Source organism: Pteropus vampyrus, unplaced genomic scaffold (genome assembly GCF_000151845.1).
Source record: "Pteropus vampyrus isolate Shadow unplaced genomic scaffold, Pvam_2.0 Scaffold249, whole genome shotgun sequence".
Lineage (NCBI taxonomy): Eukaryota > Metazoa > Chordata > Mammalia > Chiroptera > Pteropodidae > Pteropus > Pteropus vampyrus.
Window position 1 is genome coordinate 2219378 of NW_011889030.1, and position 14764 is coordinate 2234141.

The 14764-nt window shown below is 33.4% G+C and overlaps 1 protein-coding gene across 1 annotated transcript; it reads left to right on the forward strand.

Moving 5' to 3' along the window:
• Positions 1 to 3767: 3767 nt before the first annotated feature.
• On the forward strand, positions 3768 to 14651 carry LOC105301706 (myopalladin-like). The gene is made up of 2 exons (XM_011374483.1): positions 3768 to 3930; positions 13745 to 14651. The coding sequence occupies exon 2, from the start codon at positions 13746 to 13748 to the stop codon at positions 14649 to 14651; it is 906 nt and encodes a 301-aa protein (XP_011372785.1). The 5' UTR covers positions 3768 to 3930; position 13745.
• The last annotated feature ends 113 nt before the right edge of the window (positions 14652 to 14764 follow it).

Here is a 14764-nt window from a genome sequence, read left to right on the forward strand (position 1 = left end):
GTGCTACATAACCAAAACACGAGTAAAGGAAACCTTATTGTGTTTTCACAGAAATCACATAGTAAAGCTTTCATCTCATTACTCTAAAATTGGGAGAGCAAACATTTGCATTATAATAATTGATTGTTATCCCATATTTACTTTAATATATATTTACTATCTTTTCAGTTTTTTAGCAAATAAAGATATTTACACATGTCATATGCATCTTGTGTATGGATATTATGTGCATTCCTTATGCTTTATTTCTTAAAATTTCATCGTTATTCTTTTCATCTAGTCTAAAGCAATATCAAGAAAGTCTGTTTCTTTAGTCATCTTAGTCATTATCCACCCCCACCATCCCTCCAGGCTAAAAACATCGTGCAGACTGAGTTATTAAAGTTGATCTGAAAGAGCAATCTGTTCTAAATGGCTGTCCCTGGATCTGCCACGGAACCCTGTAAATACCCTTCATTGCTCTGGTGGGACAGTATCGCATTTCCTTCATGCTACTTTTGTGGCTGACACAAGTTAGGCAGTGAGATTTGGGCTTTGGATGATCCTGGTTGATTGATAAAGGAATGGTGCTTCTTCTCAAAACAGGTAACCACAAATTTATTTTTTAGTATAATGTTTGAAAATAAATATTCTGTTTATAGTTTTTTAAATGTTTTTGTTTTTTAAACTAAATCAATTTTGAACTCATCTTTTAAAATATATTTTTAGCTTTAGTTTTCGGCAAGCGTTTCAATATCATTTAGATGACAGAATTCTATTTCTATAGAATTTAATTGTGTTTCTCAATTACATTGTATCGTGGGATTTGTATAAGACCCTCTATGATCCACCACACATATATTGTTTTGGATGGTAATGAACTTGTCTCTGGTGTGAGTATTGGAAAACACATACATGCCTCTGTTCTTTTTTTATATATTATTAAACTTATTGGAGTTTAATAATATATAAAAACATTGGTTAATAAAATCGTATAGGTTTCAAGTGTACAAGTCAATAATATGTCATACATATATTGCATTGTGCGTTTACCACGCGAAGTTATTTAAAAATAAGACATGGAGGGTTTTTTTCTTTTTCATTTGATCCTGGAGAGGGGTACCTCAATATAAATCTAGAAACTTCAAGCAAAACATATTGAATCTTTGGTATATGTGAGTGATTTTTTTTTTTAAAGAATTAGAATCTATAGCAATATGGAAAATAGCAAATACAAAAATGTTATATAAATCCACTAGCACAAAAATTCTCACATGCTTATTCTCCAAGTGAAGACTTCCTCTATCACAGATCTTCCAGATTCCTTGACATTCTTGTGGATCATCCCAATGTGAGTAAATTGTTTCTGTAGCTGAGTGATTGAATTAAAAAAAAAAAAAAAACAGCTGAAGGCAAGCACAGGATCATGTTCAAACTACAATAAACACATGTGTTGGATGGGTCACTTGACTTTATGGAACAGGCATAAGACATGTAATTTTGTGTTTGTTTGTCACTTATGAAATTTTTTAACTATGCTGGATTTTTTTTAAAGCTTTAAAAATTATTCTTCATACCAATGAACCCTGGTAAAATTTGAACTAGTAGGTTTGTGATAATTAATGTTTATATAATTAGTACTGATGATACACAGGGTAGGGGCAGAAACTAATTTTAAATATCTAAAACCTAGAATATAATTCTGATGTATGGTAAGCAATGTGTTCACTGTTGCTGAATATTATTTATTTAAAATATTCATATCCAGCCTTTTTTCAAAGAGATCAAAAATTTTTGTATAGTATCTGTATATGAAATGTTACAATAAATATGAGAAGAGAAAGATTACTACTATTCAGAAATTCTTTGGCTCGTTTCTATAACTCTTTTATGCATTTTAAATCTAATTTAAATTTTTCTATTGATTCCTAATTCCACTGCCCAACCAACTCTATTTTATCTTTCAGTAGGGGTCTCCTCCCACCTTAGTATTATTCTATACCTGGGCGAAAAGTGAAATACCAGGCTTATCATGGCACAGTTTACAGGGAACTAGAGATGTGTTCACGTGCAATGTGTGTAAGCATTTTCCTTTGGAAAATCAAACTGTAGCACATCTATTAGCTATCTGAAACCAAAGTTCCACTTCCCATGTCTCTACCGAAGAACTAGCAGCACTTATATTGATTATACCCCAAGATGTGAGTGAGCAGGATAGTGGGGAAAGATTTTCTCTTTAAATATAAAAAAATTGTTGAAACATGTACATAAACTGAAAATGCAGAAACATAATTAAATACTGTTGATGTTCACATCAGCACAAGATTAGATAAGTAAGCAAGTGAACTTGTACATTGAGGATCTGAATTACTGTGGTAATGAAAATAACCTATACATATAATTCGGTTCTTCTTGTACCCTTTTCAGTCCTCTGTAATAGTTCTTTTGACTTGGCTAATTTAGAAGTTTTTCTCAATTTTTTTTCATTTTTCTCATGTAAATAAAAAACTCCATAACAAAAGATGTAATGAAAACTCTGATGTGATCACAATAAACAAAGAAACTTTATCTTTCAATATCCTATAGGGAGTCTCAAGATGATTAAAAAGGGTAAAAAAAAAAATCTTAGTAAATTCCATGAGGTCAGAAATTTTGGTATATTTTGTGCACAGCTTTATACCTAGTACCTGGTACATGGTAGACATTATGTAAATATTTGTCAAATGAATGAATGGAGAGGATCTTACAAGCAGCTATGTCATTTAATTAAGAAAACTAGATTTAAACCAATGTATTTCATGCTATTCAAATCAAAGAATGATCCTTTTAAAAAATAACCAATGGCATTTATCTGAATTTTCAAAACCCAATCTTCTACCAAGATTGATGATATTACAGCTCTCTTAAACTGTACTAAGCTATGGGTTAACTTTTTCTTTCCAAATTCACATTCTGAAAATGAATAAAAATATCCAAGAACCTGTACTTTAATAAAGTCAATTTTTAAGCAGATGTTGGTTTTGTTAAGGATTCTTTTTTATTGATTGATAGTGCTTATGAAAGAAGACACCTGGCATAGAATAATATACAAAAAAAAGTTATTCCAGGTACTAACACATGAATAGGAGTTGTACTGTATTATGTTATATAGTAATTTTGACTTTTAAATAGTATCTGATTAGTTTTTTCCGAATACTTTTGTTCAAACTAACTTGCTGGGTTTATTTTCAGGTTGATGGTTTTTTCCTGTCCATCTTTTCTGTGATCTCTGATTAACAATCTTTAACATTAGTTATCTTTTCTGCTTTTGCTTAGGCTTTGAACAGTTTAAAAACTCTCAGCTTTATATTGGCTTATTTGTTTTACGGCCAAATTTTCTAAAATGTATCGGCGATTGAAGGAGAATAAATTTCTCATTAATTAAAATAAAGCTCTAAAAATTTAAGAAGTTTGCTATATTTCAAAAATAGTGGCATTTTCTTTGACAGATGGAATGTGGTTTGATGAATTTAGTATTAATTTCAAATATAAACTAATAAACAACTTGGGTCTCTAACTAGAAGGAAAATTCTATAGGTAGAAAAACTGGTTGACCCTCACCACCCATAGGTGCTGTACTGCTATGGAATCCCTTTGCTCAATTTTCTCCTGTCCAATCAGGTGGAATGTTTGACAGGCACATGGTTTATACAGCTCAAAATAACTTGGGACCTGTGAGCTGACAAATGCTCTGGCTCCGGTGGTGACAGGTTGTCCAGCTTCTTACAGCCATCTTCACTGAAACTAAGGTTAACTCCTCACTCTCTATGGACGGCTACTTTCTATTTCCAAGGGCGTGAAGAATTTTCTTTTTCTCCTGAGTTTTCATCTAAAAGTTCTCCTTGGATAATTATCATCACAGTGGAGTGCCTGGGTTGGACATACTCATCTGGGTCAACTTAAAAAAGAAAGGTAATGTTCAGATTTAAATTCTCAAGTGTGTTTTGATAACAGGACACTGACAATGGGAAAAGGGATATTTCAGAGACCTAATTACTGTTGTGTAGGGGGAAACCTAGGATAACTTTATAATTATGTATAATAAAACAAAATTATGTGAAAAATAAAATTTTCTACATGTAAAGATTTTGGAGGGGGTTGATGAAATTTACAGAGATTACGACTTACTTGGGTCCTAAGGAAAATATCTCAACAAAGGAAGTCATGACAAGCTGCATGTATCATTGGCTTTTTCCACACATTCATTTATTAAAATAATGGTGTTTGTGTAGAGATTATGTGTACAATGCCTATTTCCTTTTTAAAGGAAATCAAATCTAAAATAATATGACTCCACAGTGAAAGACTTTCATTTAAAATTTTTTTATCATGTAAGAGGATATGCTTGCTATATTTAGTATTGGGAGATCTGCTCCCTGGATTAATGTACACAACAGCTGCAGAAAGTCTTGCTCAAAGGACATAGCTCTTTCTTTCTCCTTTCTCTCTCTCTCTTTCTCTGTCCCTCTTTCTCTGTCCCTCTGTTTCTCTGTTTCTCTCTCTCTCTCTTTCTCTCTCTCTCTCTCTCTCTCTCTCTCTCTCTCTCCCTCCCTCCCTCTCAGCTACATTAGAAAGACACTTAACAGTCACTGGCAAACATTTGGCCTGGCACATTGCACTATCAGCAGTAATTAAATGCACATATTAAATTATATTTTAAAACCATATAAGCAAAGAAAAAGAGAACATGGGTTAATCTATATTTCTATTCCCCAAAATTTAATATTATGGTAATGATGCTGCTAAATTTTGTTATCTTATCAACAGATTTTTACACAATCTTGTCAAAGATGTTAGCATCCATCAGTCTGAAAGAAACAAAACAGCTATCTTACTTTCTCTAAAAATTATTATGATTCAATTACTTTCACATTGGTAATGATGAAATGAATTCTATAAGTTCTAAATTAAAAAATTATCATAATTTTTTAGTCTCTCCTTAATAATAACTTTTAAGTTCACATAAAGTCCATAATCCTTTTCTAAGAAGTTGAGAATGTCTATACTTATAGATATAACAAACACATTTTAAAACACAAATTAACATATGCTGTCTGACACATGATTTAACAGGCAAAATATTTAAAATCAAGACCATTCCAAGAAATTTGAAATATATAGACACCACACTTACTTTGTCAAGAGACAAAATTATAAACATTACAGAATCTTATAATAATGGACTATGAAACAAACAACCAGATACTATCCAGATTCTGGAAGTTTGTCTCAAATCCTGCTTATATAATATGGCTAATGCCATTGGAACTCATAATATTATGTTAAAACCCCAGTGGTCCATATATCTATAATTTAGAATACAGACCCGATAACATGTTTTCATTACAATATGCTTACAAAGGCATAGACTCAGAACTTTAATTCATGGACACAAGAAACAGAATGAGTTTTTATCAAAGCAGGGTTTTGGAATTCATAGAGATAATTTTTCAAATTTACTTTTGAAGAAATGGGACAGCAGGTAAGTCAGGTTTTATTATGAAAGGTCTTTAATGAAGTAAGATTAGTATAAGAAAAGGTGACCATTTTTAAATTTAAATTTTTTTCAACAGTTAATTCCTATATGTAAAAGGAGTAATGAACTCAGCTTACTAACCTAAAAATATAAGATGAAAGATACTGTTAACCCCCAAATAACTAGTTTCCTTCGCTGACATTGAGATATGACAAAGGCATTGCTTGTCTCATGGTGTTACTGCCTATAACAAGACAAAAAAAAGTGAAAAAGTTTTCTTAATTAATTCCCTCTCCTAAGAGATAAAGAAGAATCAAGCACCAAGGAGATATTTTCTTAAATTTCTGTGCTGATTCATAGTTGAAACGGAGTTTTTAAAACTACTAGAGCATTGAGATTTGCCTAAAGGGAACAATGCAAGTAAAGACAGAATAGTCTGTTTAGAAATTTAAGAATGTACTTTCAGTAGATATCTTTTTGGTGGGCATGACGATGAGTGCTATTATACCTGTGGTCACTAAAGAATCCTTAGAGTTCATATACAACCAGAGTCATCTTTACAAGTTCTGTATAGGCTGCAGGCTTAATAGATCTCCACTTGGAGTCACAATGTACTCCACACTTTGGGAGGGGCCCACAGAGCCTTCCCACCGAGTGTTTGAACTAGAACTAGACCTTGAGATCCTGCGCCTATTAGGGACACTTGCTCCTCTCCCATTCTAGCAAACATATTATGTCAATTTAATTAGGGAAGTTACTGTCTTTAAAATCCTTAATCACCAAAAAAAAAAAAAAAAAAAAAAAAAAAAAAAAAAAAAAGACATAAATGTTAAGGGACTGAGGATAAAAACGGCAATCTTTTTTTTTCTTATTTAAAATGAATCTTTGAATTCATGGGGATTGACCAAGGTTTCTCATTTGGGATTTCCTATATAGCAGCTAAGTTTATCATGAATGGTGAAAATTTGAGAGTGATATATAACCTCCCATACCTATCATTTTTGTGACCATCACCAAACACTTTTTTGGTCCTCGATTCCTGAAGTCTTTTTGCTTACCTTCCATTAGCCTTTCCATGGGTCGTGGAATTTACTTTTGCTTATTTCTTTGCTATCTCTCAGATTAAAGACTAATTTTGGAGTCTGGCTTTAACATCCGTTGCACTAGTGCTTTCTTACATGTTCATATTCTATATATGAAAACATGCAAATTATGTTTCATAGTAGCCAATCTCTTTTCCTCCCACTCAAACTAAATCTTTACTTTCTTTCCTACCTTCCTTCCTTTACTAATTTGATTAAAACAATAACAAAAGAATAGTTTACTCACCTTTGACATATTATCTAAAAATCTTCTCATTCTTTAAATTCCTACCTTTAGGGAATGTCCCTAATGAAACGGATTCTCACTAATTCTCCTATTTATCACCTCTGTTCTGTCTTTTTATTTCAATATTCTCTTCTAATGCAGACATTTTATTTTATCTGCTGTTTTTCCTCTTTCAAAATGAAAGAGGAATTAAAAAATGGAACATATATCTATACTGTTATTAACATATCTCCATATATCTCAAGTTCTTACGTGGATAATGCAATATATACTAATTTCTTAAATTACTAATGCCACTTACACTAAAATTAGACTAAAAATAAAACTAAGATGGAGATGGTCACTGTCATAGTGAAGGAAAGGGTACTGAGACAATAAAGAAGGATTTACCCCAAAGTGTATCCCATCTGCAGCCAAATTTTAAAAAGGTGATTTATACCCAACTCTCCCTATGTAATGGAACTAGTCCCTATGTAATGAGAATTGGTTCTTGGCACAGCAAGTTTCTCCAAAAGAACTGATTTAAATACTTCTCTTGTGTGACATCATGGGGTATAGAATGTAATACAAACAGGTCAATACCAGCATTAAAAAGAGAGAGCAAAGCCTAACTTTGTCAATTATTCTTCCCCCAACAAATATTCTAAGTGTAATAAATACACACCAACAGAAAAGGATTACCTTAAATTTGAATAATGTTCTGCATTTTTAAAGTGCTTTCACAAACAAGCCTATGAAGTAAGCAGAGTAGTTCTGTTCACCGTCAGTTTAGAGGCGAGTTACTTAAAGATGACTATCTTTTCTTATTCCATCTCCTTAAAAAATTATTAAGTATTGTTGTGTTGACCTAACTAGACTGATTTTCTTTCAAATATCTAAGGATATCACATAGCCAGAAAACTTCAGTATTTGTGTGTGAATCCAAGCTACTTCATATTAGGTTTTGCCAATTCTCTGGCCAATACCCTAGTTTAAATATTCATATTATTACCAAAAGATGAGTTTATGTCACATGATATTTCCAACAATAAGGTCTTCTTAGAGCCTACAAAAGAGCAGTTGGCATGTACGGTCATGTGCTGCTTAATGGGGATACGTTCTGAGAATGAGTTGTTAAGCAACTTCATTGTGCAAATGTCATAGAGTGTACTTTCCAAATCTGGGTAGGACAGACTTGATTGTGCTATACTTTATAAGACTGGCAGCACAGTAGGTTTGTTAACACCAGTATCACCAGAAACACATGAGTAATTGTAGTGTGAGCCCATTTCTTTTCGTAACGCAAGTGCTAACTTAAGCTTTGATTGCCCAGGCATCTACTTCAACTAAGGCTGTCTGGAACAAACACCTGGCCAATCTCAAGACTAGATAAAGAGCCAGGTCACCTTGTGCCGCTGAGATGCCTTTGTTTTAGAGATCTTGTTTGATTTCAGTGACTGACCATTGGGCTACTTGTTTTTTCTTCTTCCTGTGCTTTAAATTATAGCTCTTATATTTTAAATTCACCAATAAAGAGTGAGCCTGCAAAGCCTTAAGCCCTGACCCTTGACTCCAGTAAAAAGCCAAACCTCAGGCCCCCACTTGCTCTTTTTCTACCTGGGGACCACACTGTGTGCCCCCAGCATACTTTGCTCCAGGGCCTGTAAGCAATAAACTTTTTTTTTCTTCAAAGTTTCCTAATGGTTAGCTAAGGGCATCATATATCATAATATGGACCACAAGGGTCAGTCCAATTGTCACATTAATTTAGAAAGGGGATGAGTATTGGGAAGCTCAGGGGCCCAGGCGAGTCCCCAGGCATTTATAGCCTATAGCATTGCTTTCGATAGGCTGAGAAGGCACAAAAAGATAATGCTTTGCACCAGGACTTTATGACACCATGACAGCAATGCCATCACTAAGCAACAGGAATGTTTCAGATCCATTGTAATCTTGTGGGACCATCATCAGATATGCAGTCCATCATTGACCAAAATGTTATTATGTGGCATATGACTGTATACCCAATGGTATCAAAACTAAGTTTTTTATAAAACAGACTCTTACATTTTTTTAGCAAGTTTTTAGGGAAGATCCTCCTTTCAGGAAATATTCTAAGGGAAAAAAGAAAGATATTTAGCAAAATAAAGGGCATTCAATAAGCTTTCTATGTGGCAAAATTAGTTTACATGATTTACTAAAGTCTGTCTTGATTATTTTTGCCATATTAATTATTGCATTTCCAACCTAGGACTATTTCACCAAAACCATGATCTGTTTTTAAGGGCAATTGCTCATTCTTATTTTGAAAGTGGCATAAAATCTAGGTTTCAATTTTTTAAGAAGCAGAAAGAGGAAACAAAGTCCAATGTCACTCTGAACACCTCAGATGAAATTTCTAAGAGAACTCAATTTCTTTTCCTGAAACCTGCTCCTGGCTCATCTCAATAAATCATTCCACCACTCACCTAGTTGCTCAAGCCATAAATTTTGGAGTCTCTCTTGACTCTGCTTTTTCTTTCCTCTCCCACTTTCAATCCATCAGCAAATCATACTGGCTTTACTTTCAAAAAATACCTCAAATCTGACCATTTCTCACCATTTTCCACTGATAAGCACTCATTGATCCAAGCCACCATTTGGACTCTTGCATAGCATTTTTCAATAGTTTCCTACATGATCTTTTTGTTTCCACATTTGTCCACTTTAACTTGATTCTTTGCATAGCAACAGTGATCAAACTTTTTCAAAACCATGTCATCTGTTTCTAAAACTTTAAAATGGTTGCCCATTCACACGTTTAATAAAACTTAAAGTCCTTCCCATGGTCTGCAGGGTCTTACATGATCTAGCCCTATACCCTTGTGATTTTTCCTTCTACTCTTTTTCACTCACCTCCTGGCACACCGGGCTTGACTCAAACACAGCAAACATTCACTTCCCCTGGCTTTGACACTTACTACCTCCTCAGTCAGACACATTCTTCCTCCTAGGTGGTCACATGACTAACTTCTCCACTGCATCTGAAGCTTCACCTGACTTTCCAAGATAAAATAGCACACATTCCTTCCTCTCCCATCATTCTCTAGTCCCTTGCTCTAATTTATTTTTCTTCTTAACATTTATGTCTTTCCCACTAGAATGTCAGCTCCACAAGGACAGGAACTTTTGTCTCTTGTTCACTGCTGAATCCACAGAGCCTAGAACAGCATGTAGTAGATGCTCAATAAATATTTATTGGATGAATAAATGAAAGCTAGGGTATTTATAATAGCACTTGGACTTTTTTAAAGCACAAATTTTATAACAGATAGTTTTTAAATTAATGCTTAAAGTAGATATATCTTCATATTTCCTATTCTAGGTCATATTTACCAGTTTAACAATTTATATATGCATTTGCGTCTGAGAACACTCTGAGATGGAATTGTTATTATTCCATTTGATAGATGAGGATAATTGAGCTTCAGATGCATTAAAGGTCTTACTCAAAAGATTGCAGAGGTATTTAATATCGGAGCTGGGTTACAAACCCAGGTTTCTGATTATAATCAGATGTCCTTTGACACTTGTGGTATGAAAACAAAGCATAATTTCAGTCATTTTATCCACTATAAATAAATTTTCAATTGAAAATCACCTTGAAGTTATTTATATATTTATATATAAAATATGTTTATATTTTTCTGTCTATAAGTTTTCTTTGTAAATACAATTTCTAATTATCTTACTTTACCTTGCAATTAAAAAAATGATAAACAGCAATCAATTTAGCAGGAAATTCTAATGAGCAAAAGAATTCAGCAGATATCTATTAATCACTTTCTATGTGCTGCATGTGTACAGAGATGATGGTGTATAAAAAAAAGTGAAGTAGACAGAAAGGTAAACAGGCAAGTTTATTATATTGTAGTAAGAATAAATGCCATGTTTGGGTAAGGACAGTGAGCTCTGGGAAGGCATTGGAGAGGTACCTAACCTCGAGAAAAGAAGAAATCCCAGGGCAATGACTCACCTAAGAACTGAAGACCACGTGGGTCTTAGCCCAGTAAGGTAGCAAAGGAAGGTGGGGACAGGGAGCAGCCCAAGCAAAGAGAAAATGTACAGAGATCTGAGGCAGCAGTTTGTATTTCATGTGTTTCATGTATTTCAATAATAGATGATACTGAATTAACTACAAACTGAGAGTTCAGTTTCTCTTCAAAGTTTGTCTTTGGATCAAGTCACTGCACTAGTGTTACTTCTATTTCTTATCATGGTATGTGGCTATAGTTGTTATATAATAATAATAATAGTAACAACCATTTATTGAATGTTTACCAAATGCCAAGCACATTTAATCATCACTTCAACCTATGAGATGGCTACTGTTATTATACCTGCTTTACAGAAGAGTAAACTGAGGCTTATAGAAGTTAAGTAACTTTCTTTAGTTTATATAGCTATGAAGTGTCAGAACTGGGATATGAACTAGATCTAACTCCAAAGTGTTAAGTAATAAATACTACATTAAAATATTAAAGACATCCTTTACTTTGAATACCTAAAAGTTTTTTTATCATAGTAATTTCTCATGACTATAAGCATCAGAACAAGCATGCATTTACACACCAATTGGCTTTGGTCCTTTAAAAAATTTTTAAAAAAATATTGCAGAGAGTAATGATTACTTATATGAGTATTTTCTATCCTATCTCCACCATAAATATAAACCTTTTTAAAGTTCTTCAACATTAACATCACCGTTATCTAAATATTGATTTTTACTAAAATCATTTGAGGGCCCATTATAGTGGCTGGCCTTGTTTTAAAAGCTTTGCTTTCAGGATATTATTAACCTTTACTCCCCTGTGAAATAGACATTGTCCATATTTTACAGATGAGGAATCCCAAACTCAAAGAAGTGGAGTAATTTTCTCAAAGTCACACAAATGCTAAGAGATAAAGCCAGAATTTGAAAACAGATCTGATTCCAAGACCAATCTTCATTCCATGTTGCCTCAAGATAAAATGCATATTAAAATAAAAAGTTAAAGACAAAGTTACATTAAAACACAATATATAATAATTTCTAAATAATAGAGAGGCCATCTTGACTTATAAAGCACTTAAGTTTCTCCCTTACATTTAAATATACACAGAAACTCACACTAAGCTAATGAAATAGTTAATGCATAAATGAGAAGGATTTTCAATCAGAATATTAATTAAACCTTCAAATAGTGTTTTGTGCCTGATTTCATATATCTTTAATAGCTCTTCTGCACAAATAAGACAACTTTTCTTTTGGGATATCAATTATGCTTCCATATACTATTTTGTATATCATTCACTGTTCTACAAAATTTTAAATAGCTTTATAATCTATTTAATGAGTATACCATAATTTAATTAACCAGTGTCTTATTGGACATGATTTCAATTTTTTAATATTATAATCTGTAAAGTGATAAATATCTTCGTAGATAAATCTTTACATTCATCCAACACTTCAGCTTTTTCAATTAATTTTTTTTTAAGGTGCAATAGACTTCACCTAAACAAGTGGATTTAGTAGTGGCAATCTCAGCCTGTGGTAAGCATGTGGAAAAATATTTTGTTGTAGGTGATCCTTTTAGCTATCTCTAATTGCCCTCTCAAGTTTGCTGCCTACTTTTCCAATTTAGAGGTTAGTTCTGAATAGCACTCTAAAAGTTTGAGAACTAGCACAGTTCTTAGGAAACCTTATTTGTGATATAAGTGAGGCTATTATATAAGGGAAAGGATCAACTGAAATTTTGTCATGGAATCTTAAAGGCAGAAAATATTTAAGAGATTACTTTCCTCTCCATCTTCTCAGCAGATAGTAGCCAAGAATGGTAGTCTTCATCTCCATTACCATCTCTGATTGATTGGTAGTGGCAGAAGGAGTGGAGTGTTAAGAAAGTCAAGGTCAATGGGAAGAGTACTGTAATCAGTTAGCTGCATCTTCAATGAGAGAGAGGAGTAATAGCTTATTGGTCACAAGTTTACCATCCCTCTAGTAAGTGTGTAAGTGAATAAATGGATAAAACATTAATAATATAAAATTGGTTTGCATTACCAAAATCTCTACTCCAGGGGACTTTGAACTAAAGTTGTTGTACCATTTTATTAAGACTTTAAAATGTATTTATTTATTGAATTGGTAATGTATTCATATAATTAAAATTCAAAAGTCAGGAAAAGGTATGCAGTGAAAGTGTCCTGTCTTGCATCCCATTTCCCTGTCTCCCATATTCCCTCTTCACCAATGTTAGTTTAAAACTTAGGCTCTAACTCATATCTTTGTAGGGATTAAATTAACTATAACTTATTTGAAAAACCTAAATCATTACAATTTCAAGAGCAGATTGAGCCTATAAACAACATTGAATTTAAACAACTTGACTCATCAAAAACAAAGAAACAAACAAACAAAAAGCATTATTTATTTTCATGAGCTAGATGAAGTTCATATTCTCACTAACTAGATGAGGTTATGTTGTCAATATCTTTTAATTTCTATTACTTTATTACATTCAAAATAAATGGGAAAGGAGGGAAAACAAATCTGTTTGTGTGTGAAAGCACTTTATAACTAAAAGCCCTATACAGATATTATTAAAATTATGTTTAGAAATTGTATTTAATTTTACTATAGTTATAGCATAGCTTTCACAATTGAACTTGTATTTAAAGAGTTTAATAAAGTGGTAACATCCATGTTTTTATTTTCAATTTCAATAAAATCTCATTCAGTTCCTTTTCATTTTACAATTTGAGAATACTCTTTATAATAAATTTTGTAAAAGTATCAAAATTAGGCAATTTTTTTATTTCCAGCTTTAAGTTCTTAAAAATCCATCATGCTATAATAAACATAGACTTGTTATTTTCTAGAAATGATCCAAACTTCTTGTTATTATTATTATTTTGTGACAGCATGCAAGACGACAGCATAGAAGCTTCTACTTCCATTTCTCAGCTTCTAAGAGAGAGCTATTTAGCAGAAACTAGACATCGGGGAAACAATGAAAGGAGTCGAGCAGAGCCTTCTTCCAGCCCTTTCCATTTTGGTAGTTCTTCTGGAGCTGCTGAAGGAGGAGGAGGCCAAGATGAACTTCCAGATCTTTCAGCCTTTCTGAGCCAAGAAGAATTAGATGAAAGTGTCAACCTGGCAAGATTGGCCATCAATCATGATCCTTTGGAGAAAGCAGATGAAGCTCAAGCTAGAAAACGTCTTTCTTCTGATCAGATGAAACATTCACCTAAATCAAGTTTTGACCCTAACTTCTGCCAGGATAACTCCCAAAGTTCTACAAGCTCTAAAGAGAGCCCCCAGGAAGCCAAAAGGCCACAGTATAGTTCTGAAGCCCAGTCCAAAAAAGTATTTTTAAATAAGGCTGCCGATTTCATTGAAGAGCTGTCCTCCCTTTTCAAAGCCCATAGCTCCAAAAGGATTAGACCTCGTGCCTGCAAAAACCACAAGAGTAAACTGGAATCTCAAAACAAAGTTACACAGGAAAATAGCTCCAGTTTCTCAGCTCTATCAGAAAGAAGAGAAAGATCTTCTGTTCCCATCCCTATCCCTGCAGATACTAGGGATAATGAAGTGAATCATGCCCTTGAACAGCAGGAAGCTAAGCGGCGTGAAGCTGAGCAGGCTGCCAATGAGACAGCTGGTGGAGATACCACCCCGGGGTCTTCACCTTCATCTTTGTACTATGAAGAACCTCTGGGACAACCTCCCCGGTTCACTCAAAAATTACGGAGCAGAGAAGTTCCAGAAGGAACCAGAGTACAGTTGGATTGCATAGTGGTAGGAATTCCGCCTCCTCAAGTAAGGTAAAGATGTGCCATTAATAAAGTTTAGTAATTGCTTTCCATCTACCATAATTCTCCTAAGTTTATCTTTTAAGTAAGTGATTTCGAAAATTGAAAAAAGGTTACAGTCTAAAACAG